Below are 27,621 nucleotides of genomic sequence, written 5' to 3'. Positions count from 1 at the left end.
GCGTCCCTGGAATAATATATAAAAGATCAAAATTAGCTACCCTTCCTTTCCCTCCCAATGCCACCTTCTCCACAAGGCTTCTTTAGATCCTACCCACAACCCCACTCTAATGGTAAACTCATCTTCCTCTGAATGCCCGTAACACTTCATCTGCCCCTCATGGACTTCAGTGCGTTATGTTGTTCACTTCTTTTATTTTTTTAAGACTTTATTTATTTGAGAGAGAGAGAGAGAGAGAACAAGTTGAAGGAGGGGCAGAGGGAGAGGGAGGAGCAAACTCCCCACTGAGCAGGGAGCCTGATGTGGGGTTCTATCTCAGGACCCTGGGATCATGACCTGAGCTGAAGGCAGACACTTAACCAACTGAGCCACCCCGGAGCCCCTTCATTCCCTTAACAAACATTTTTTTGACCATTTACTCCTTGTTAGTATATATTTTTTTCCTTCCCCCCTCCTAACTAATCCTTAAGCTTCTTGAGGATAGAATCTTTATAATATTCATATCTCCCCTATTGTCTATAAGGTAAACAAGAATGTACTTGTTAATTGTTTGGTATTTGGTAAAATACCACTATTTGGTAAAAACTGGTGACTGTATAATGCAGACAATATCTGTGTATACATTTTCATATAAGTCCACATCCTCAAATAGGATTACAAGCTGGAAATTATGTTCATATGTAAGGCCAGTGCATGGGATCATCATCATTTTCATCCTCATTATTATATACTACAACTACTGATAATAATATAATAAAGTAATAGCTAACATCCCTGAGAACATGCATAAAGGAGAATATTCTCTTCCCATTCCCATATGAGTCCTTAGAGTAGTTCCTGCTAGAGCAGAACACAACTCTTTTTTCCAAAAAGAGATGGTGATGGTGAATGAACAAATGGGCTGTAGCTGTGTCTCTGTGGAATTACATTAGCACAAATCTAAGCACATTTTCAAAGAACTGTGGTCTATAGATAAAGACTCTTTCTCGTATATACAATCCTATGGCTAGATGGACTCTAATGTTTCAGGGGGAAATTACACAATTTCAAAATGAGGCTGTGTGTATACAACACCAAGCCATCCAAGTGAAAGCCTGAGCAAATCACTCAGGAATGTGGTCTTTGCTAGTCCAGACATTTCAAGTCATTATTGGAAATATGTAATGTGGTTCTGACGCTATTTTACTACTCATGGATGAACTGCACGATGGTGACATTTCCCTTTAATTTGTTGCTCCTAATTGACTGCAGGCAAGGAAACCAGAACGCCAAACTGTTTAGAACTATGTTTAAAGTGAGAACGACTAGGCTCTGATTTAAGGCCAATGAGAGTAGCTTACAAATAGAAGTAAATGTAAGGGTATGGCCTTCACAGTTCTTGGTTCTTGAGTTCTCCCTCCAAAATGGAGGATACAGAACTCTATGAATTTCGCATGCAACATAATCAACTTTCTTAGATTACCTTTTCTTCCCCAGTGCAGAGTTTCCTTTGAGAAAGAAAATGTAAGACTTTGCAAAGAGGCTCCTGAGGAGTTTAACTGTGGCAAGTGTCCTAGACTGTGCAAGACTTCAAGCAGAAATAGACTCATGAGTCTTAGAAGTTCACGAGTCCCAAAAGTGTTTGGGTCTGGGCCTCTCTCCTGGTCACCACTCACAATCACAACCACCTTGGGCTTCTGAGTAGGCACTGCCTGCAGCTTTCCAATTCACCTGGGATGATGAGGTACCAAGTGACGGAGTTCCCGAACAGGTCCTAAGTGTGAAGGGACTGAGATTGGAAATGTACCCTCTTCTCCAAATGTGCCTTCTGTCCTTGGCTAATGCTGATCCCTAGGAGCCTGAATTATGTTCTATATCTGTTTTTACCAAAGCAAATTGATGTTGATGCCTGTCTGGTATACCCAAGGTCCAATCTCTGTGGTGCTCATCCTGCCTTCCCCTTTTTTTCTGGAACCATTCAGGAAAGGGTGTGTGAGTGGGTGTGGGAGGCTTATTGCCCAAATGCTCCCCTGGAAGAATGTGGTAGAGCCAGATGTGAAATGGACCTCCCCTGAGTGAAGGATTCACAACCCAAAGTCACAGCACATATTGGAAAGGAATGGCTTTCTAACTGAACTCTGGATTTGTAACATTGTGCTATCCCACATCCAAGTCAAAATGTCTGTCCAGATTAGACATCAAAACTGGCCTGTTATCATCTCTGATTTTTACTGAGCATCTTTGAAGAAGAAAGAGTTCTTTGGGGGGCTAATTGGTCCCAGGCCCGAGAATTGGACAGGGATTTCTATGGCTACTTCAGAAGAAAACTTCCAGTATTTTAAATCCAGGTATCACATAATGTTTCAACTGGAGCACACACGTTTAGCACATCACAACAAAAGCTAGAAGGTATGTTATTTGACTCCAAAAGCACAGAATCAGTTTTTCGTGATAGTGAGAGTAGCGTAGCAAGAGTTAATGCTGTAAAATCCACACTATTGTCAAGCGTAAATAAATCCAATGAAACTTGTTCAGATAGTACTCAGGCAATACTAAAGAGCCCATTAAGAAATCATCCAAGACCTGAGACACATAAAAACTTTATTAGATCACTGAAATAAAGTGCAAACAAGTTTGTCTTAGAAAGATCCAAAAATCTTTATGCTTTCAGTCTGAAGAGCCATAAAACAGTGCCTGACAAATTTTAAGTGATATTCTAATTAATCAGTGGATTTTTATAGCTTCTTGTGAGCTGTAAGTTAGATATTAACAAGGCAGTATGAGAGGCAATCCCCCTGTACTGAGCATGAGTTCTAAGTCTTTGCATAAACCCAGTGGTCAGCCAGGCCAGACTCTTGTGTTAAGCATCTGCCAGAAACGGAATGGACCATTAACCTAAAAATTGTCCTTATTTTCATCTTGGTTAAAGTAGGATAGAAAATGTGCCCAAATCTTGCTGACTGATGGAAAATTATAACAGCTGTGTCTCTGTCTTGTACAGGAAACACTTTCTACGGCATTTTTACATTGTTCCTTTGGTGAAACTAACACTTCATAATACACTAATCATGCAGCTCCCTTTAATACCATCACTCACTCAATAATTACCATGAGAAAGTATGACCCAACTCTTTTGTATATAAAAATTTCTGATTTATAGTCTTTAATTGGATACAGTGATGGCGTAGACAATCTAGGACAATTTTATTCCTAGAGAGGGATTTTGTTAGAAGAGAGGCAGATTTTTTAAGTGCCTGTCATCAGGCAGCTCCAATGAGGAGTAAAGCAAGAATTTGCTTTCAAAGAATGAATTAAAAAAAAATTTTAACATGAATATAAGATTATTATTTCAATTCTCATTTTCTAAAAATAACAAAAATCTCTTCAATAAAGATGTTCACCTACCTCATAATATAAGGGAGCACTACTGCCTAGAGGTTTCTTTGCCTTTTTAGATGGAGTTTCAAGAAATGCATTTGATTCATCGATCTGTAAGAAATTAAATTCATCTATAAGGAAAAAGAGAGGCATACTTAAGGAACACTTAGATATATGTAACTTTCAAATACCTGGGTGGCTTGAAAGGTTGGGAAACCTAGCAAGGAAGAGATATTCATCAACTAGGCAAAATATTTATAGTCACTTTGGTAAGCTGTTAGTAATCGTGTGAGTACGGGCCACCTGACAGGTTTTTCTATGTGGTCAGTCCTCTCTGTTCTCTGACAGCTAGGTTTCTCTGTAGACTTAATTTTTCTTGCTATGGACTTCCCTGGAAGTCCAGGGAAGTTTAGTTAATAGTTTAGTCTTTTATTATTATTAAATCTTTTATTGAATAAATAATTCCTCAGAGAGCCTAGCATGGAGCCTGGTATGGCCACAGGAATTTTGTTAAATGAATGAGTCCTGAAAGGGCCTAAAACGGGCCTAAATAATGGGCCAAAATAATTCTTCCAGATTAAACAATGCAAATTTATTCTAGCTAAGTTTTGTTTAAAATAATCCACCCCAATTTACCAAACAGCCCAAGAATATGATAGGTGTATTTATCTTATTATTTTATCCTATTATTTTAAGCACAAAAGTCTTCACGGGGCCTCGAGATGGGAAAGGACAGATACCTGCTGGAGAATGTCTTGCCAGGACACGATACTGAAGAATTTCCGCTGAGGGACCTGGACAGCAAGGGTGAGGGCTCGGATGAGAAGATCATCTTCAATCCGGTTTCCAACTACGAAAGCGACGGAGCCCTTCCAATCATTCTGTTAAAAAAAAGCAGAAGGAATTAAATTCTAAATATTCCTGGGTAGGTAATTTTGTGTCAAAGGCTTCCACTAAAACAAGATAATTTTCCCTTTAAACTTTACCTTAAAAGAAGAGTTGACCACATAGTGCATGTAAGTTCCTGATTCACGTAGCCGCAAGGCGGCAGTGTTGTGCCAAATTTCATGCAACCAGACCAAAAAACCATTTTCTTGGGAAACTAGGCCTTTCATTTTAAGGAAGACAGTGTTTAAAAAATGACATGCTTTCACTAGAATGCTGTCCAAGAATAATTTGGTACTGGGAAGAAATAGTTCATTCATATGTTACAAATATATACTAAGATATAATCTTGAAAGCAGAAATCTTTATTTTTGTTCCCTGATAGAGTCTAAGACTCTAAATCATGCTAGAGGTATAGGAGGAGCTTGATCAATACTTGCTGAATGTTGGGTAATATTGAATGAGTTGCCAAATGGGCCTATATGGGGTAAAAATGTAATCCCTGAAGTTTTTTTAAAGCACAGAACTAGGACTTATCTTTTCCTCCTCGTGTAACACAGGAGTCTCATTGCTAATTCACAAATGAGTCCTTTCCCTTCCCAGGACATAGGCTAAAAAATTACACTTGGACACGAAATGTTGCATCAAATAATTTAAAAGAAATGTTACCAAAGACAATATTCTTATTCAGTAATCCCTTTCTCTATTATAATGATAATTTCCCTTGGGAAGAAGCAGTTCCCCAGAGATTAAGAATGGAGTTTAGTGAATTACCCGCTGTGTGGTGCTGAGAGTCAAACTCAGCATACCAGGGTCTATGACTTTCGCACACTAACAATCCTATGGGGAAATGGAATAAGCAAACATGATAAAGACACTCGGAAAGAGAAATAAATAATAAAGGAGGGCACTCTAGCCCTGTGACCTCTCCAGCCCTTACCCACCCCATTTATAGCATTAAAGGGGTTGGACAGGGCAAAATCTAATGTTCCTCTGAAGATCTGATTCAAATAGAGTAAAACTGCCTGTCCGTGGATCCCGAAACAATGTCTAAGATGATATGAAGAGATTTTACACAAATGTAATGAAATGCATAATTTTCTGTGGTTCTTTCTGTTTTCTGTCCAGTCCATGGTCAGGGTGATGACAGAACTAGGGTATAGGTGGGAGAAAAGAGCTTAGTGCAAATTCCTCCTTACCATCCAATAATCAGTATCCTTAAATGTCTCTTTACTTCTCTCCATGGAAACCTACTACCTAACAAAACCTGCCCAATTTTCAATTCAAAACAAAAACCACCCATGAAAGCATAAAAATGTGTATCTTACCTACAAAGTGTGTGTGTGTGTGTGTGTGTGTGTGTGTGTGTGTGTGTGCATGTCGGCGTGGCTTGATGTGTTTCCCTGTTACATTGAGTTTAAGACCTTTTTTGTTTGTTTGCTGATTCACCATAAGAAGACTGAGCATCTGTGTTTTTGTTTTTTTTTTTAATATTCTGACTCTGAAAAGTAAGTATGACATTTATAATGTATTCCTTTGGAAAAAAAAATGCCACTATCACAAAATGACCTTTCCCACATTGGATGCCTTTCTTTTCTTTGGTCTGCTCCCATAGTCAAAACTGCAACTATAATCATCGGAAGAGGAAAATCTCTTATATTCTCATAATAAAGTACACATGGTTCCTAACCAGGCACAACCCCAGACTTCCCATCAGTTACACTTTCCCACACTGAAGATTTTATTGACCGCCTCTACCTCCCTGCCTCTCTGCTGCAAATGTCCTTGCCCAGATTTGAAAGCTAATGGTGACAAGGAAGGGCTGCCTGTCCACTCTTTGGGGGGACACATCAGAAAGAGGACATTCTAGTCCACCACCTACCCATTAGTATCTGGTGTCAAAGGCAGGTGTTGACTATTTCAGACCAGAAGAAAATAAGGGAGGAGGAAGAAGGAACTGACAATTATTGAAATCTGCCATGTGCCAGGCATATGTTATCTCACTGAATCCCTGAGTAATCCCTTAAAATAGGTGCACTCATACTTTATAGATGGAAAAACAGAGGCCCAGCAAAGTCCAACAACTTGTTCAAAGTCATTTCGGCAGAACCTCATGGAGACCAAATTCGTGGCTTACAATTTTGTGATCGTTTTAGAACAGTTTTGAGAGCAAGTCTTTGGGGTCAGAACGCCTTTCCATAATCCTTAAATTGCAGTTCATGGCTATCTCATTCACAGTAAACATAATAGATGAAGATATGTATCACATGTTAAAATGTATAAAACCTTCAAACATAGATTATGTAGTAAAGCCTTAAGACATCTTAAGGTTACCTTTTTTTTTTTTTTTTTTTTAAATCAATGACAGTTTTACGAAGGCTCAAAGACTTTAAGGAAATTTCCTAAGCTTGTCTCTCTCCAAGCAGTGTGTTCTTGTTACTTTGGTCTGGATGCACCTTAACACAAGATCTGTCCCTCCAATTCATGGTACTATACTGAAAATTCTGGGCCTGATTTCTCCACTGGAAGGGGTCTGGAGAGTAGAGTCCAGCTGAGACTCCGTTTCCCATCTGTACTCGCTTGCCCCCAAAACTCCTGCTCCTGGAATAGGATCTACTTGGCAAAAGTAGTAGTAGTCCATGAAGGACTTGGTTTGAGTCATGGATTAGTGTCAAATCACATTGCCAGAAGCCAGGTAAGCATGAAATGGACTGATCAGACAGTAATAATGCAAATCAAGAATGTCTGCAGAGAATGATGCACTCACTAGCGTGCTGCACTAGGGGGCAGTGAGATGTCAGGAAATACATAATATTCGACTAAAGAAGAGTGAGCCATTGCCCTGGGGTCTACTTAGGAAGAATCGTTAAATGAACAATGCTCTGCAAATATAATTTCTGAATCTTTCTCTTACTACTTCAGGATAACTGTAGATTCCAAATTTCCACTAATTGGTAGCAGTTTTAGAAAGAGGAAATTGTTTTGGAAAAACTGGGACACAAAGTAGATTTGGTAAAAAACTATTAAGAACACCCCTCCGCCATGTATCCCATCCTGACATGCAGTTAAACACAGTCTTTAAATCTGGGTTCACAGGGCAGCCAGAGAAACTGAGTATAGAGAATACAAATGTGGACCATGGGTGAGAGATGAACGTACAACGTGTACATTTGAGTCATCATACTTGTGAGTCCTGAGGCGCTAGCTACCTGTGGGTGAGTGTCACACAGCTCAAGAAGTTTGAATTAACTCTTAGCATAAGCCTAGACAAAGAAAACATTGATCATTTTAGAAAAACTACACTGGATGCACCTGATGGTGAAGGATACAGGGTTTTAGTCTGGGCACACCACAAAAAGCCTTAGGAAATGAGGTCGGCTCTCTGCTGGCTGGAGGTATATGCTGGACACAGTTATTGCTGAGTCTTGCTTTCTAGCAGTTATTGATAAAGTCATTCAAAGGATGGAATGAAGTCATGTATGGACACAATCCATTACCTTTTATTTACTTTACCAGCCTCACCTAATTGAAGCTTGGCAGGAGGGCGTCTTAACCCAAACACAGACATACTAGTCTTCCAAAGCAAGAAAGTATTCATGTAAATGCAAAGACCCTGGCTGTCTCACACACACCTACTGTCCCAGAGACACAGGGTAGATTTATGACTCTTTTCTTTCATATATTGCAAACTCTCCAGATTTTACTTAGGCACTTCTGTATTCTAAGATAACTATAACAACCTTTTAAGACAAGTGAGAAGTAGCTTTTGGACAATGGGAAGGTGATTGCTTCCTTCTATTAGCACAAGGCATCAGCTGGGAGGGGAATGGCAGGACACACATACTGTCTTCCCCTGCCTTTGCTGGCATGTGGCAGGGGGCCTGCTGCCCTCAAAGACCTGAAAGGAGATTCCCACAGTCCGCTCCCCAGGCTGATCGGATCCCAAGGAGCTTGGGAACCAACAGTAGTCCCAACTTTTATTTGGAGAAGATGTATACAAGCCCCAAGTCAAATCAGCGCAACATTAAAAAAGTCAAATTGTGTGCAGAGTTATTTAACAACTGTCCCGATATGCAAACGTATACTTTATGTCGCTCCTCTGCTGCAAGGATGACCTTCTTGTCGAGTAGACGTACTGCCAAATGGAGAGGGATTAGTGACTGCCTCTCTCATACCAGGTTTTCCCTTCAAAAGGGGTCTTGGATCTCCATCAGCCAAACAGTGTTAGTGTGGGGGGTTGGCCAGCAGAATATTTTTATTACATAGAACTGGCTGCTATAATCGTATCTGTTAAAAAGGGGTTATAACTATAAAATAAGTTGGGAATAGCAATTACAAATGGGTGCACATTGTTATCTAATAAACAGGAACAATACAACCACCCAGGATGTGCAGTCCTCTAGCTCCTTTGACTGCCTTTACTGAACAAATTCTTATTATAGATTCTTCTCTACTTATAGATACCTCACAATTTGTTATAAATACTGTAGCTTGACACATTGTCATCATACTATTAGAACTGCTCCTTATTTAGGAATTAGTTCATGTGGCTGTCACATTTTCTCAACTAGATGTTGAGAAACATTATAAGCTCTTTAGGTCAGAAATTCCGTTTCATCGCTTTTGTACCTCATGGTGCCCAGCAGAGAAATGGGAAATAAAGCAGGGCTCTCTCTATAAATAACAGTTGTTCAGTATTTTAAAGCAATAGAGAATGTGCTTGGACACTGAGGATTTTGACCCTGAGAATCATAAAGCCCTAGAAGGTAGCGTATCAGGAAACTGTGCAGCGCGTATACAGAGTCCACAGCCCTGAAGTCTTTTGGGAGGAAAACGGGCTGCCTCTGATCCAACATGATTTCTGCCAGGCGTCAGTGACAAGGGTTTGAAGAGTTAGGTCCTGCAGCCGTTCCTCTACCAAGACAGGTTTCCTGGGAGTGGCCTGACAAGCAGCCAGATGGTAGGGAAAGGAGGCAGCTCGGGCAGATAGGAGGGGAAAAGCCCAAGACTCACACACAAACACACATTGGCTGTAAAGCCATCCCTCCTTCTCCTTCTTTCCTACTGTCTCCCGTCACCCAGTGAGAGGGACCTCGATGGCCTGCTCCTTCTTCCCCTCCACCTAACCGCCGACAGGCTGCAAGTTCTGTGATTCCTTTCTCCTTCCAGGCGCCTCTGAAACTCTTATGAGTCGGACTTTATGGCGGGGTGGGGTAGGGAGAGAGGAAAGACAGAAGCTGCACACGGTATCAGGGCTCTCCATTCAGACTCTGCCAGATGTGCAGAATCTGGACCTGGCCCTGCCTCCCGCCGCGGTGTCACCGCGCCACCCATCCTAATGTTCCTCTCCATCAGGAGTGGGCTGGGTCTGATTGCCCCCACGCTTCCTGCCTCCGGCCGGTGCGGTTGCACTGACACCGTGAAATTCACCATGGTGGAAGTGTGGAAACTATAGCAATGCCAAGTGCCACGAATCAGAGCTTCACCCTGGAGAACAGGTTGTTAAAACGTTTAGCAGCACATCACGGCTCCCTTCCCAGGAAGGCCTGTGCGTCTAAGACTGACTTAGAAATGATTTTGATTGAAACGGTGAAGACTGTCTCTGGGAAAATACTGAGGGCAGAGCAGATTCTCTCCACCTATCACAGTCCCCACCCCAATCCACATCCTGCAGTGTGTGCTGTGTGGAGTGACACTGTCTGCCGAGGGATGCTGCTTCAGGTGGGACCCAGCCTCACTATCCTTCAAAATGGACTCTATGAAACGCAAGTGACAAGGTAAGGACAGAGAGGCCACTATGGGAGGAGCAGGGCCAACCAACTCCAAGGTTCTCCTTTCCTCCTGAACATCTCGGGGCTACTGTCCCACTCAGGCATCCGAGTCACTGGGACCACTGCCCGGGGAGGGGGTCCCCAAGCACCCACAGATAGTGAGACCCCCTCACACTTCCAGGACCCCCTGGAGGAGGTCATTGTGGCATAGTGATTAAGAGCCTGGGCTCAGGAGGCAGACTTCCTGGATTTCAATGCATCATCTGTGTGTCCTTGGCAAGTTACTTAACTTCTCTGTGCCTCATGGATACATGAGGATAACGACAGTACCTGCCTCACAGGGTTGTTTTGAAGATAGAATGAGAAAACCTATAGAAAGCCCTTCTGCGCACAGCACCTAGGAATGATCACAGCCATTGTGGATATTTTTTTTTATTTTTTATTTTTTGGCGGGGGGAGCTTCTGCTCTTGGTACTTATCAAAACAAAAATGATTATTCCATATATGCTGTTCCAAGTGTGGAGAACTTGTGAGTGAGTCAAGGAAAAAAATCAAACAGAATATCAACCATTGTATCATGAAAAAGAAAGTCTTTATTTGAATGATAGTCAGTTTGCAGAATAACTTGCTCTTCAATAATGATAAACTTATTAACTGATATATTTCTAAAATATTTAGGTGCTTGGAAGAAAGGGCAAAAGTCATGAACATACTATGTTTACAATTCTAAAGGTATATAATTTTCAGAGCTATGGGGAAAAAAATGTGAGTGTGGCAGAAGGGAGCTGTAAGTGATTTTGTGCTCAGTAGAGTCCAGGCAGAGACACCGACCCACCTCCAACGGTGAAAGAGACATGGGTTGGAGTCAGGGGAAAAGTGTGGAGCTGACTAAGAAGACAGTGAGCTCCAAGGTGGCCATGCAAAGGGCTGGGGATGGGCAACTGCACTGCACTAACTCTTATTAGAGACAGAGACCAGCTCACTGGCTTAAATAAATAAGAACATGGATCACACGCTTGGTATTTCACTTGCAAATATTAATCTGATTAATTTTATGGATGCAGCCCTAAAACACAGATACCAGGCAGGGCTGGTTCTTAAAAACAAAAGCCAAGCGAGTAAAGTTTATTTTTGGTACAGAGTGTTTGGGCACCTGTTTCTCCAGATAGGACAGGCTTCCTGGCCTGTTGTTGTATTCTGGCTCCCCTGGGCCCTTTATAGGGCTCTCCAGAATTCAGCATCCCCTTCTCCTGGATAGAATACAATTAATCCACATCACCTCCTATTCAGCTCAGGGCCTTAATACTTGATTTGTTAACTAGGTAAATAAACATACCCTGCAGCATTAGTGACTGGGACTGTCTTAAAGTATTTTTCCCCTCGGTGCTATCTGCATTTTCAAAAAAGAATCTAAGCAACTCCTGGACTAACTCAAAGGGATGCCCTGCTAATGGGGGTATGTTAGCAGTGGTCTGGGCCAGTGGGAAAGGCTCCCCTAGAATCATACCACCTAGACAACTTCCTACTTTGCCCATGGGCCTGGCATATAGTAGCATTCAATAAATGTCTCGAACTTAGCAGTCAAAACTACACACTAATTTTTACACACGTTTAGTGTGGGAATGACAACTAAGTATGTGACATTTTATTAGGTACACTCAGCACTTCGGAAGGAACTATGCCTCTGAATCACTGAGTGTTTGAATTAAAGAAAGAGCATATTCCTTTGAGACATAGACAACACTCTAATATCTTCTATTCACTGATGAGAACTCAGCAGTCCAGAAACATCTTTACTGTGCAAGCACATGCTATCTGGCTGGTTTTCCTTGTCTTCATAAGTATTAAATGTGATCGCTAACTAAAATTATTGAAGTTCCGGAGCAAAAGACACAGAGCTCTGAAGTAGTTGTCAAATTCTGCCTCTGTGGTTTCTTAGACAAATGATCTTGGGCCTACTTTGTGACTCAGTTTCTCACTTGTTAAAATCGATCTAATAATATAACCTTCCAAAGGTTTTTGCAGGGTTCTAATAAACAAATACACCTAGGATCATTTTGCACATTGTAAAGTACTGCACAAAGGTAAAATATTAATGTATGCAAGGGAACTATTATTTCCCTTCGAAAGTTCTGCAAAAATGGGTTAAAAGTGGTGATCACTTCTTCAATTTTGGATTTGGCTATGTCCTGAGGATCTTCTTTGGATGGTTTAGCCTCGGAGCTTGGCTGTTTGATTGTTTTTCTTTCGTTTGTCAGAGTACTTGGCCTATTCCACCAATCTAGCACATGAGCCTAATTCAGTTTTGCTCCATACATCAGAGAGTTTTAAGACAGCTATTAAAACACCACATGGAAAAGCTTTGCAGGGAATTCTACTCCACAGAGAAACCACAGAAACCACTACACACCTTAACTCTCTCCCCACCCCCAACAGTTGGCTAAAATTACGGCTCCATTATGTTCGTACAATCCAACCAGTTTTATTGCTTGGAGCAAAATCTGAGGTCCAAAATGAACTTCAGAACATAAAAAGTAAGGCAAACCTCAAAAGGAAACAAGCTTCTTTGGGTTTTCAAACAAATATTACATATCAGAGGCATTCTTCTAACGGAGGAGACCAAGAAAAGCTAAGAGGAGTCCTGCTAATTGCTCCACTAATGTAAAATTGGAATCAGGGACTCACCCCAAAGAGAGGAGATCTCTTTTCATCATCAGATATTAAAGGCCACAACCTTTCATCAAACAACTCCATCCTCAGACATGAAACCCTCTCATCCCTCCCTCAAGTCTCTTCAGTATTGAGTTACTATCGCCCACATTAAAAATTAAGACATATTTTCAAGACTCAATATTAGCTCATTATTACCCTAATGTAGCCCTTTTCTTTGGTTTTTGGTTTTTTTCCCCACCTTCATTTCTCTATTTTAAATGTCATTTATCCACTGGACATTGTGGTATGTTCCAAAATTTGTATAGCCTTGGCACTGGGACTACTCAGACGAAACAAATAACCAGCCAATACTCTTTTTAATGAATCATCTATGCCCTATAGCTGCTTTTTGGTTAATTACATGCCATGGACAACTCATTTCCTTGCAGTTAATACAAATGTCCTCATTTACCATTTGTTTGCTACACAACCACTGATGGAGTTTTTTGTTTGTTTTGTTTTGGTTTGTTTTTTTTTTTTAGCCACTGATGGAGTTTAATTTCTACATCCATCTAGAGTGAGTACAGAATCCCCAAGACACTTCTGACTACTACAAGGATACAAGACTGTCTTGATTATAAACACTGTACCTTATTCTCCCCTCAATTCAATGAAATACCCAAGAAATGCCAATATCTTGGCCACGAAATGATGATGCAGGGAAGAAGGGGCATCTAAGGATGGTCCTTGGGCAATGCCACATCTTCTAGATACCCAAGGTCGATCATGCTCCTAGAGAAGTATGGGTCAATCTGAAAACTCCCAGAAGGTGTCTCAGAAAAGCTATGAGGGTCTGCTTGGGAATCTGTGCTCTGCCTTAATTCAACAAGAAATGAGCAGCAGTTCCATTCAACACACATTAATTAAATTAGTGTGATTAAATGTCTCTGATGTAAGAAACTATAGTGGTTACACAAAAATGACTAAGATAAGAGTTTGAAAAGTAAGCAAACAATGTTTATGTTTCACAATAAGTTTCTTAAGAGACCTTTTCTTTGTTTAGGCTCATTAACGACACCAGTTGCTCTGACGGGCCCATCAAGGGAGTTAGGATTTGCAGCCTTCCAGAGCTGGCATTATACAATGATCCTGACTTTTCCAGCCTCCCAGGAATCAGGAGTTTCTCAACGAAGGCAAGAGGTAGTGGAGATCTGTCTCTGGTGAGAAAACCGGGGTAAGACCACCAAACTGACAAAGGATAAAAAAGATTCAGCAATATCAATCTGTCCCGACAGGAGGGCAGATTAGAGCATGGGTGGCTGTCTGAGGCAGTTCTTGAGATCTGTTTCCTAGAATGCTCATGACTTTCTTCAGATCTTCACTGTTTTAGTGATGAGTTTCTTGGAGGCTGACAAGAAAGTGGAGTGGAGGAGAGTCGGGAAGGAAGGTGTCACTGAAGTCGGGGGAGGAGTGGTATATGTCGTCAAAGGCAATTAGAAGGTTACCAGTGACCTTAGCAAGAGCAGTTCTATTTGAGTAAAACCGCTTCCTGCTCATTCCTTCATTCCTGCAATACCATACGCCCTCATAATTCACATATCTCCTTTACCATATGAACCTCGTGTAAGGACCATGTGACTAAATATTCCAAGTTAATGATTATGATAAATTTCAAGCCCTCGATCTGGATATGGTTATTAATTTTCTCCAATTACACAGGTACATGGAGTCTATTTATTGGTTACATCAGGGCAGTAATTCATTATAATTATTCCTCTCCTATTGATTTCCTAATATAGTCCTTACAATAGCTCTTTCAATGGTGTAATAAAAAGAGCACTGGTTTTAGTATCAGAAAACCTGGTTATTAGTCCTGATTCCAACCACATGGGCTTGGAAAAACATTCAGGTACTCAGAATCTGGACTGTAGTATTACAATGCTTATAGTAGAGAGTCATTCATTCATTCAACCAATATTTACTGAGGAGTTACTAAGTGCCAACATTGAAGTGGGCATTAGGGAGAGAATGCATAGGCATGGGGCATAATCACTATCCTTAAACCACATCAGCCTTGGAAAGGCAATACACAAATAAAAGTGAAAAGAGATTTATCAAAGTATTTCATAGCTATTAAGCACTGTACAGTGTATTCATTTTAATTACTATATTGTTCATCCAATTAACATTTACTATGTGGGTACCTATGCTGTATGTGCTGCCCTGGAAATGGAGGATACAAATTTGAATAAGAGCAGTTAGAAGAAATGAACAACATGGTAGACTTCAAAACACAATGTGGAATAAAAAAATTGCAGGATTGGTAAATTGAAAAGTGTTTTTTAAGTGTATACTTAAAAAAAGGAACTAGCAAACTAGCAATTGTCAATTTTTCATGATACAATTTTCCATGGTACAAATGTGCTGTTATGTTATGCTTTGAGCTTGTCTGATTTTTAGAAAATCTGGAAAGACGTCTGCTCTCAAAAGACCCACAGTCCAGCAGGGGAGACAGATGTATGAAAGTCACAATGTAAGGTGATATGCATTTTACTAGACCACATCTCTCCCTGTATCTTAGAAAAAGTTTCATGGGCAGATGCCACTTGAAGAAATAGTGGAAGGAATTCTTTGACTAGGTCTCCTGCTTGTCCACTTTCTGTCTACACAGTGGCCTCACTTCTACCACCTCAGAGAAGCAAGACTTTCTTGCTTAGGTTTCCTCCCCTGTTCACATTTCATCTCAATACATCCTTTGCGAGTCTCAAGAACTTGCTCCTTTTGCTTGGGCTGAGGAAGATTTTGATCCCTTCTCTGCTGTTCTAGAGCCAATGACCCACTTTCCTTTGACCTTGGCTATAACTTTGTTCCTTCAATTCTCCCATCTCTCCCTCTCCAGTTTTCTGGTCCTTCCTCCCCTTTCCTTTCTACAGTATTTCACACATAGGTATCTTTACCTAATTCCAGTCTTCCTGCTAACTATTTCCCATCTGATCTTCTTTTCTCCATAATTGAACTCCCCAGAACATGTGACCTATACTTGAGGCTCCCATATCCTGATAAGCCCCATGTTCTTAAAATCCTGTAGTCGTTTCCAACTCCCTCCTTGATCGCCATTACCACCACCACCTACCCTATTGAAATTGCATTTTTGAATGTCACTAATAATGTCCTCATCACCAAATATGGTTGTCTTGCCCTATTCTCCCTACATCTCCATAGGTGGGAGAATTTACCCTTCTCCCTGATCTACCTTCCAGGACTCCACCCTGTCCTCATTCTGTCTTTACTCCTTTAGATGTTCCAAATCCGACCATCAGGCTTTCTTTTCTTTCTGTTTCTTACATGAGGATCTTTTAGATATTCCACATAATTCTGTTCTTAACCTGTTCTTCTCCTGGCATGTACTCTCTATTGAATATTTTAGCTGCTGCCATGGCATCCACTACCATCTCTCTACTGACAACCCCTAAGTTTGTGTTTCTAACATGGACTGTAAGCCTAGTTTTGACCTCCTGATGAACAGTTCTACTTTGATGTTCTACCATCATCTCAAACTCAGCATGTCTAAAAACTGAGCTCTTTGCCTCTTTATATCCTAAAAACAAACCAAACCAAACAAAATCTCCCCTATCACAACCAGTGAAAATCATCCAAGTTCATTCTGCTAAATTTGTCTGTTTCTGAGACTTTCCATTTCCATTTCTCCTAACCATCATAACTTCAAATCCTCTCCCATTCTCCTCTTGGATAGGCAACCACAGTTACTTTGTTCCCAGAGTTTCTTGAATCTGCCCCTTCCGTTTTATTCTCATAGTTATTCCCCCAGTTCAATCTGTAACTACCTTGAGTCTGGACTATTGAGAACACCTTCTACAGAGTCTATTCAAGCCTCCAGCGTCTTCTATCTCCAACCTATTAATTTTCCTAAGACATCAAATTCATCATTTCACTTTTCCTTCGAAGAAAGTATTTTAATTGTCTAATTCTTGGACTCTAATGGGATATAATATGGTCCAGACTCCAAGGACTGGAACTCAAAGCTCTTTACATTCCTTCCTCACATATTTTTAATACCATACCAACCATTACTTTTCTAAATTCTCATAATTGAGGCAAATTGGTTCTGTGTAAATTCTTGAGCTTCAACTTTCTGATGTAAATAGGAATAGTATTTTTAGGGTTTTTGTGAGGATTAACCATAATGGTGTGTGTAAAGAACCTAATAGTGTCTCACTGGTGGTTAACTGTGTATCACAAATATGCTATTTGTTTTCTCAGTTCTCTGCTCACCTGGTCTTTTTATACAGAATGCCTTCCTTCTAGGGAATGCTTCATTTGTCCCAGCCCAACAGTGACCTTTATGTCCCCTCCCTGCCTATGAAAACTCCCTGTCAGTACTATTTAGTACTATGCTAGTAATATAGTTACATACATTGTGATCACTATATTAGTGTATGTCTTAAACATTAAACATGCATCAGACTCCTGCTTGATAAAGCACAAATTACTGGGCTCCACCCCAAATCTCTGATTCAGTAAGTCTAGGGTGGGACCTGAGAATCTGTATTTCTTATAAGTTGCCTGCTATTGCTGTGTCTTCTGGTCCGGGGATCACATTTTCATTTATTTATCTTTTTAGATTTTTTTTCAAAGGGGGAGGGGCAAAGGGAAAAGAAGGGAGAGAGAGAATCTTAAACAAACTCCACAATCAGCACAGAGCCCATTGTGGGGCTCGATCTCATGACTCTGAGATCATGGCCTGAGCCAAAAGTAAGAGTTGGTCACTTAACCGACTGAGCCACCCAGGTGCCCCAATGGGATCACACTTTTAGAATGACTGGTGTATGTATATTTTCAGATTGTAAGCTCCTGTGTAACAGGAATGCTGTATTGTTCTTTTTTCCACTGACTCACCCTCCCCTTTCTATATTCTCCAGGTAGTACACAGGACAGTAGTTTAACATGGAAGAAAGAAATGTTTTTCAACTGAATTTAATTCAAATTCTATATTCACTAGCTGGTGTAATCAGTCTGAAACCATTTCCAATATTTAAAAATCTACTGAAAAGGAATGACTTAGTGAATGGCAGGTAAACATACTATTTATTTATAAAGAAAAACCCGTTAGATATAAATACAGGCAGACAAACCTCAATTCTTCATGTTAGTGAAGAGGTAGGTATAAGAACTCCAGGAATTTAAAAAAGGAAAATTAAGGGTGCCTGGGTGGCTTAATCAGTTAAGCAACTGACTGATTTCGGCTTGGGTCATGATCTCAAGGTTGTGAGATTAAGCCCCAAGTGAGGCTCCATGTTGGGTGTGAAGCCTGCTTAAGATTCTCTCTCTCCTTCTCCCTCTGCCTTATCCCTCTCTCTTCCTTTCTCCTCTCTAAAAAAAAAAAAAAAAAAAAAAAAAGAGAGAGAGAGAGAGAGAGGAAGAGAGAGAGAAAAAGAAAGAAAAATAAAATTATTTATATTTTCCTCTGGAATGCTTTTTAAAAGTTATATTTTGGGATGGGCCTATCTTACATTTTGGAAATTCACAATGCTCTAAGTAATTCCCCCATGAAGGGATGTTTTTGTGTCAAGGACCACGCCCTGCCTTCTCTGAAGCAGATGATGGATGGAGGAAGGGGGATTAAGAGGAAGATGTCAATAGCAAAATAGGATAAGGAATGAACATGGGGAAAACTTTCAGAAGATAATGAAAGGGTAATCTGTCCCCAGACCTGGGGAAGATAATGGCTGGCCACTCAATAATGGCCTACTCTCCCCATAGCCTACTCATATCTCAGCTACTTCTGGACTGAAGGCATATTATGTAAAGAGGCTCCTGCTCCATAACCGAAATTTTCAATTTTCAAATTGACTTGTGGGCAAGGTCTATAAAGACTGACTGACATAAGAAAGATCTGGAAAGGCATTCACTGTACCTAGCTTGGCTTTGTTTTAATCCTATCTTTTCCAATCCAAGCTAGGGTATACAGTATTTTCTGCTGAATTAATTTAAAACAATATGCCAATGGAATCATTTCTCTAATTTCTCTTTCTACAGTTGCATTGTTAGTGTATAAGAAAGCAACGGATTTCTGTGCATTGATTTTTTATCCTGCCACATTACTGAATTGCTGTATGAGTTCTAGTAATTTGGGGGTGGAGTCTTTCGGATTTTCCACAGAAAGTATCATGTCATCTGCGAAAAGAGAGTTTGACTTCTTCTTTGCCAATTTGAATACCTTTTATTTCTTTTTGTTGTCTGATTGCTGTTGCTAGGACTTCTAGTACTATGTTGAACAACAGTGGTGAGAGTGGGGATCCTTGACGTGTTCCTGATCTTAAGGGAAAGGCTCTCATCTTTTCCCCATTGAGGATGATATTCACTGTGGGTTTTTCATAGATGGATTTTATGAACTTGAGGAATGTTCCCTCTATCCCTATACTCTGAAGAGTTTTAATTAGGAAAAGATGCTGTATTTTGTCAAATGCTTTTTCTGCATCAATTGAGAGGACCATATCGTTCTTCCCTCTCCTCTTATTAATGTGTTCTATCACATTGATTGATTTGCGAATGTTGAACCACCCTTGCATCCTGGGGATAAATCCAACTTGGTCATGGTGGATGATTCTTTTAATGTATTGTTGGATTCTATTAGCTGAGATTTTGTTGAGAATTTTGGAATCCATATTCATCAGGGATATCTGTCTGAAATTCTCCTTTTTGATGGGGTCTTGGCCTGGTTTGGGGATTAAGGCAATGCTGGCCTCAGAGAATGAGTCTGGAAGTTTTCCTTCTGTTTATATTTTTTTGAAACAGCTTCAGGAGAATAGGTACTATTTCTTCTTTGAATGTTTGGTAGAATTCCCCAGGGAATCCATCAGGAATGATTCCATTTACAATAGCATCAAAACCCATAAGATACCTTGGAATAAACCTAACCAAAGAGGTAAGGGATCTATACTCTAGGAACTACAGAACACTCATGGAAGAAATTGAAGAAGACACAAAAAGATGGAAAAACATTCCATGCTCATGGATCAGAAGAATAAACATTGTTAAAATGTCTATGCTACCCAGAACAATCTATACCTTCAACGCCATCCTGATCAAAGTTCCAACAACATTTTTCAAAGTGCTGGAACAAACAATCCTAAAATTTGTATGGAATCAGAAAGGACCCCGAATCGCCAAGGAAATGTTGAAAAAGAAAAACAAAGCTGGGGGCATCACGTTCCCGGATTTCAAGATGTATTACAAAGCAGTGATCACCAAGACAGCATGGTACTGGCACAAAAACAGACGTATAGACCAATGGAACAGAATAGAGAACCCAGATATGGACCCTCAACTCTATGGTCAAATAATCTTTGACAAAGCAGGAAAAAGTAGGCAATGGAAAAAAGATAGTCTCTTCAATAAATGGTGCTGGGAAAATTGGACAGCTATATACAGAAGAATGAAACTCGACCTTTCCCTAACACCATACACAAATATAAACTCAAAATGGATGAAGGACCTCAATGTAGGACAGGAATCCATCAAAATCCTAGAGGAGAACATAGGCAGTAACCTCCTCGACATCGGCCACAGGAAGTTCTTTCAAGATACATCTCCAAAGGCTAGTGAAACAAAAGCAAAAATGAACTTTTGGGACTTCATCAAGATAAAAAGCTTCTGCATAGCAAAGGAAACTGTCAACAAAACAAAGAGGCAACCCACAGAATGGGAGAAGATATTTGCAAATGACACTACAGACAAAGCACTGATTTCCAAGATCTATAAAGAACTTCTCAAACTCAACACCCAAAAAACAAATAAATCAAAAAATGGGCAGAAGACATGAACAGACACTTCTCAAAAGAAGACATACAAATCGCTAGCAGCCACATGAAAAATGTTCATCATCATTAGCCATCAGGGAAATTCAAATCAAAACCACATTGAGATGCCACCTTACACCAGTTAGAATGGCAAAAATTGACAAGGCAAGAAACAACAAATGTTGGAGAGGTTGTGGAGAAAGGGGAACCCTCTTACACTGTTGGTAGGAATGCAAGTTGGTACAGCCACTTTGGAAAACAGTGTGGAGGTGCCTCAAAAAATTAAAAATAGAGCTACCCTATGACCCAGCAATTGCACTCCTGGGTATTTACCCCAAAGAAAAGATGTAGAAAAGAGGGCCATATGCACCCCAATGTTCATAGCAGCAATGTCTGCAATAGCCAAACTGTGGCAAGAGCCGTGATGTCCTTCAACAGATGCATGGATAAAGAAGATGTGGTCCATATATACAATGGAATATTACTCAGCCATCAGAAAGGATGAATACCCAACTTTTACATCAACATGGATGGGACTGGAGGAGATTATGCTAAGTGAAATAAGTCAAGCAGAGAAAGCCAATTATCATATGGTTTCACTTATTTGTGGAACATAAGGAACAGCACGGAGGACATTAGGAGAAGGAAGGGGAAAATGAAGGGGAAGAAATTGGAGGGGGAGAGGAACCATGAGAAACTATGGACTCCGAGAACCAAACTGAGGATTTTAGAGGAGAGGGGTGTGGGGGGAATGGGTTAGCCCGGCCATGAAGGAGGGCACATACTGCATGGAGTACTGGGTGTTATACGAAAACAATGAATTGTGGATCACTACATCAAAAACTAATGATGTATTGTATGGTGACTAATAATATAATTATAATAATATAATAATAAAATTAAATTAAATTAAAAAAATAAAACAATACATCAGGCACAACTGTTTTGTTTCTACATGTTTATTTGTTTAACTGAAAACTTTCATTCACCAAATTAAATTGGATGATTTTAAAGACTTTTTAGTAGCTGAAATTCAAAGGAGAGAGGAAACTTTCAATCTTGCTTTTGCTGGAACACTGGCTTCTATAATATAAGAATAATTAGAGATGGTGATGAGGCCAAGAAACAGATAAAGCAAAAGGAAGAATCCTAAAGAAGTTGAAAGCAAACTTTTAGTGAAGCTGCAATTGGATAAGTGAAGTGACTCTGTGGTTTGTGCCATGGAGGATGAGCTGGTTTCCTCAGCTGTTTTGGTGATGGTGCTAATGAGGCTATAACCAGAAGTCCAGTTCCCATATGGACTTCACATGACCAGAAATTCTGCTCCACATGACCAAAACCTTTGGTCTCTAGACAAGATTGATCATTATTGAACATAAGAGGGACTAAGCAAAAATCTTCTGAAGCAAAACAGGTCATCATTACTTTAAATATAATTTAAAGCATATACACTTCTGACCTAAAGTGTAGTCTTCATCACAAAAAGTAATACAGTGTAATACATCTATAGTTATTTCCATAGCAAAGGTTGAAAATATGGTCATAGTAAACCATTTTCCCACAAACATTTTCCTAGGTTGGTGGTAAATGTATAAGATATGCAAGACAAGATAAACAACAGACATTCTTTAATGCTTTACTTTATAATTACAATAACAAGTGTAAATAAAGAAACCATTTTTATTCTTGCTCTACCTTCTAGATATCTGATGTGAAGATAGAAGTGGTTGAACTCAATATTCCTAAACTTAAACTAGTTTAATCAAAACTCAAATATTATATACATATATGGAGTCATGCACATTTTTAGAGATCATATGTTTTTTCATTGATGTTTATATAATTTTGGGGGTTCTTTCTCCACTTCTATTCAATCTATGCTGCCTGAGAAACTGTTATATTTGCCTGTGCCACCCATAGCCACACACTAGAACCATATTTAGCAGAAGACGCAATAAGAACAACACAAAGAATAATGATTGTGAGGGGTGAGAACAAGGGGAGTCCAGGAAACAGAATTTATTTGATTTTAGAAAGCATTTCACAAGTTTTCATACCCCAAATATTGGGTTACCATGGAAGTAGAGGAAATGTTTTGTCATTGTTAGAGAACTGGCTTAAAAACAAAGGTAAGTTTAAGCAGGCACTTCTCTGGATGAAGCGGTATTAACAGTGGGGAGCCCTAGGGATTGTTCTTGGAAAGGTCTTATTTAACTGCTTTTATACCAAATATGAAAATAGATTACAATGAAATCTAAAATTGTGAAGTCTAATGCTGGGAGATATCCTTCATTGTCATTTAGTCTAATTCCTTTATTTTGCAGAGAGGAAGAAAAATCTATGACATCTTGGTGAAGGTGACACAGAAGCAAGAAACACGTTCTGATTTCCAGACAATGGGCCTTCCTCTGCCACCCTGTCTTGCCTTCATTATCAGATGTGACAATGACACGGTGCCATTAAGCACTGCAAGGAGATTTCACAAAGCTCTCTGAGCTGAGCAAGCACATATGTCTGATGAGATCCAGTGTGGGAAGTCTAAGTGAATGCTTTGAGGAAAATAGAAATTAGTCACAAGTTCAGAGGCTTTGATGATCATGATAGTAAATGTGTCGACATGTAATGCTTCCCATAACCATCAGCTTAATGTGCTAGAGGTCTATTGAAAGGCCTTTGCTCATCATATCTGGGGAAAATGGTAAGAATTAATTAGAAAATATTACCCTACCATTGCACAAAAGCAGAGTGTCTTTATTCTTGGCAAGCTGTGTTGAGTTTTAGGCATAAAACCTAAAAAAGGATTGAATAGCTGGAAAGATTCACCTAGAATGGCAAATAAACTAGTCATGGGGAAGAAGGGACTTCAGTGGGAGAACTGACTAAAACAAACTTAGGGTAGAGAGGTAGAAACTTACAGTTCCAGAGCCTGGGAAGTCCAAGATCAAGGAACCTGCAGATTCAGTCAGGTGAGAACTCACTTTCTGGTGTATAGATGCTTATCTTCTTACTGAAACCTCATATAGCAGAAGGGGTGAGGGATCTCTCTGGGGTTTCTTTAATTAGGGCACTAATCCCACTCATGAGGGCTCCACTCTCATGACCTAATCACCACCTACAGTCCTACCTCCAAATACCATCACATTAGGGATTCAGTTTAAACATACGAATTTGGGGGTGGGGGAAACAAGGCATGGTTAAAAAAATAATGCAATTAAAAAGATCGATAAGTGGCTTGTACTCTCATATTACTGATAGGGGTGTAAATTGCTGTAAACCCTTTGGAAAACTCTATGGTAGTAGCTACTAAAGCTAAACCCATGCCTAGCCTATGATCCAGCATTTCCATTCCTAAGTATATGCCCAAGAGAAATGAGTACATATGTCCAAAGAAAAATTTGTACAAGACTTTTATAGCAGCATTGTTTGTACTATTTCAAATTAGGGATGAGCCAAATGTCAATCAGTGGGAGAATGCATAAATCAATCAATCATGGTACATTTACACAATGGAATACTACAATGCCATAAAAAAGAATGAACCATTTATATTGCAACAGTATGTATGAATTTCACGGACATTATATTGAACAAAAAGGGTACATTGTGTATTAGTTCATTTCTATAAAATTTATGTGAAGTTCATTTATATAAAATTAGTTCACTTATATAAAATTATTTAAAAGCAAAACAACTGATGATGATAGAAGTCAGAGTAATGTAAACTCCCTGGGTTGTAAGTATTGACAAGGGAAGCCTTGTGGAAACCAAATGTAGGGCTGGGCATGTTCTACATCTTGACCTCGATGGTGGATTACGGGGGTGTATACATATGTCAATATATACTGGACTGCACACTTAATATTACTGTTTGCTGGGTTTCTGGCAATAAAAAAAGAAGAAAAATGATGGACGGTGGGAACAACATGATTTAAAGGAGGGTAGTTTTAGTACAAATAACAGGAAAAACTACTGCATTTGTTTTGTCATTTCTCCAATTCAGATTGACAGAGTATGTTCCAGGCTCTATGTTCAGAGAAGATACCCAAAGATAATATGACTCAATTCTTGTCCTTGAGAATTTCACAGTCATGTGAGAGAACAGACCCATGGCTAAAATGAACAAGTCAGGAAAACAACAGATGTTGGCGAGGATGCGGAGAAAGGAGAACCCTCTTACACTCTTGGTGGGAATGAAAATTGGTGCAGCCACTCTGGAAAACAGTATGGAGGTTCCTCAAAAAGTTAAAAATAAAGCTATCCTATGACCCAGCAATTGCACTACTAAGTATTTATCCAAATGATACAAACATAGTGATTCGAAGGGGCACCTGCACCCCAATGTTTATAGCAGCAATGTCCACAATAGCCAAAATATGGAAAGAGCCTAGATGTCCATTGACTGATGAATGGATAAAAGAGAGGTGGTATATATACAATGGAATATTGTATTACTCAGCCATCAAAAAAGAATGAAATTTTGGCATTTGCAACGACATGGATGGAACTAGAGAGTATTACGCTAAATGAAATAAGTCAGTCAGAGAAAGACAAATACCATACGATCTCACTCATATGTGGAATTTAAGAAACAAAGCAGATGAGGGGAAGGGAAGGAGAAATAAAATAAAATGGAAACAGAGGGGGAGATAAAACGTAAAAGACTCTTAACTCTAGGAAACAAAAGAAGGTTGCTGGAGGGGAGGTGGGTGGGGTGAATGGGGTAACTGGGTGGTGGACATTAAGGAGGGCACCTGATGGAATGAACACTAGGTGTTATATGCAAATGATGAATCACTAAATTCAACCCCTGAAACTAATAATACTAGTACATTAACTAACTTGAATTTAAATAAAATCCAAAAAAATAACTCTGATAACATGGTAAGTACCATCATCATGGTATTAATAAGAACCATGGAAACATGGTGAATTGAATGTGGGAATGGGAAGTCAGGGATAGTTGCATGGAGGAAGCACATTTGAATTGTGATTTTAAGAAAGAGAAGAAGCTCAACAAGTGGTGTAGGGGAAGGAAGGGTAAAACAAAAAATCCTATGTGTATGAAAGCACAAAATTACCCAGCAGGTGTGAGTTATCTAGTTGTCAGGAATGACAGGGAGTCTGGATAGGGGAGGGTAGATGAAGCTGGACTAGAGCTAGGAAGATTAAGAAGGGCCAGTAAGTAATTGAGACTGAAGCAGGAAGTGACACGGTCATATTGGTATTACAAAAGGACAACCCAGGAGTCCGCAAAGGGTACACAGAGGGGAGAAGAGGAGGTGGTGCCAATAGTCACTGAACACACACAGATGTGCCAACCTGCTGGTTGAACTGGAATGCATGCTGGTTGGTAGATAGAATAAAAGTAACTGTGCTAAGTGGTAAAATTAAGAATGCAAAATCTAATAAACTCTTAGTACAAACTGCTCATTACAAGATGTTGCTATGATCATTGATAACTGGGCTTGCTGACATTGTGACATCAAGGGAACTTCTGCAGCAGGGTCTGTGGATCTGGGCTGCGTCACGGTAGACAGCAAGGCTACATTGCACAGCCTTTAGTAAGCATTCTGGGCTTCCAGAGGATCCCAGTTAATCATCACCCTCAAGCTCAAACTATTGCTTCTGACTCGTTTAGTTTTTACTTTTATTTTTATTTTTTAATTTTTAATTTTTTAAAATTTTTATTATTTTTTTTAAGTAGGCTCTATGCCCAATGTGGGGCTTGAACTCACAACCCTGAGATCAAGACCTGAGCTGAGATCAAGAGTCGGACACTCAACTGACAGCCACCCAGGTGCCCCCATTTTTACTTTTATTTTGATTATAGTGCAATGCAATTCTCTGTGTGTAGTTTTTGATATAACATATACATTCATGATAAATATTTTAAGTGGAAATCCACAATAAAGAAACTTCAAAGCCTGGATATGTTTCCAAAATTTTAAGTATCATGAACAGGTAAATATTCTGGATTTTCCTGAGATCAAAGAAGAAAACAGTAATCAACCACAACCTGAGGCATGTTCTAATACTGTGTAAAAATCATTACGACATTAAAAATGTTTGTATTTCTAAAATGAAAACAACTTGGTTCTTTCAACATAAAAATCTGATTATCGTATTATTACAAGTGATATAAATGTTGGATGGAAATAGAGCTCAAAGGTTATGGTGTTAAAAGTTGAACAGGTGAAACGCTTTTTAAAACCAAACTGCCTATCATGTTTTGTTAAAGGTCATGATTCCAATGAAGAAAATATGCAATCATTAATGAAGGAAAATTTAAAGAACACAGGAAGTTAGTTTCGTGCACTAATGAGCTTAAAATAAAAAATTTTTTTAATCAAAGTGTGTCAATAGGTAATTACAAAGCATTTTTAAACATATCATCAGAACTTTTAACAATCTATTATGTAGTTAAACATAAGCGAATGTTTTGAGACATGAAATACTTAGGCGAAATTAGAAAAATAATTAGTATGGGTATATCACAGCAATGTAGCCTGACTGTGGCAAAGTTATCTACTGAAATGGTGAAGGAACCTTTTGGAAAACATAGAAATCAAACCAGTAAAATTTTAATCACTATCGATAGAGCTTTAAGAGTTTCATGTAAAAGGGTTCTGATAGTACCTAATATACAAAATTCAAGATGCTAAAGGTGGTTAGATATTTTTTTGTCAATCTGCTGGAGCAAGATGAGAAAGTATCTGTGATGCCTCAAACTATTTCAGTGGATACCAAGAAAAATGGTTTCACTGAGAAGTAGTCACATGAAAACAGTGCCAGAGTGGTAACATGGAGAACGTCTGGCGTTTCAGTCCACAATTTCGAAGAAAGTTCCAGATGTTTTGTTTTCATCCCAGCTCAATACATTCAATATATTCAGCTGATGCAATAAAAGATGCATACCAAATAAATCAGTATTAGTATCTTCTTTGTGAATTTTCTATATATTACCATATATTAAACAAACACCAGAGATAATTAAATACTATATCTGAAGAGAGTTCAGGATTGGACATTAGAGAAATACTAGGACCCCAATGGGCAATCCATAGAGCTAGAGCTGCAACCACTGAGACGAAATCATGCCAAGCCTTTGTGTTTGTTTAATGTAAATCATGAAGTGG

General features: G+C 39.4%; 1 protein-coding gene across 1 annotated transcript in view; it reads right to left on the bottom strand.

The window, feature by feature from the left end:
- The window catches only part of SPAG17 (sperm associated antigen 17), a 218,652-nt gene that overhangs the window by 180,126 nt on the left and 10,905 nt on the right, over window positions 1–27,621 (bottom strand). Inside the window, exons 3-4 of the mRNA XM_088022251.1 lie at window positions 4,098–4,238; window positions 3,385–3,468 (exon numbers count right to left, since the gene is read on the bottom strand). Of these exons, the coding sequence (XP_087878377.1) occupies window positions 3,385–3,468; window positions 4,098–4,238 (225 nt within the window). The remainder of the gene's footprint in view (window positions 1–3,384; window positions 3,469–4,097; window positions 4,239–27,621) is intronic.

Source organism: Eumetopias jubatus, unplaced genomic scaffold, assembly GCF_037043125.1.
Source record: "Eumetopias jubatus isolate StellerSeaLion01/CBP00866 unplaced genomic scaffold, mEumJub1_p1.0 scaffold_4, whole genome shotgun sequence".
Classification (NCBI taxonomy): domain Eukaryota; kingdom Metazoa; phylum Chordata; class Mammalia; order Carnivora; family Otariidae; genus Eumetopias; species Eumetopias jubatus.
This window is presented reverse-complemented; position numbering and strand designations above follow the sequence as displayed.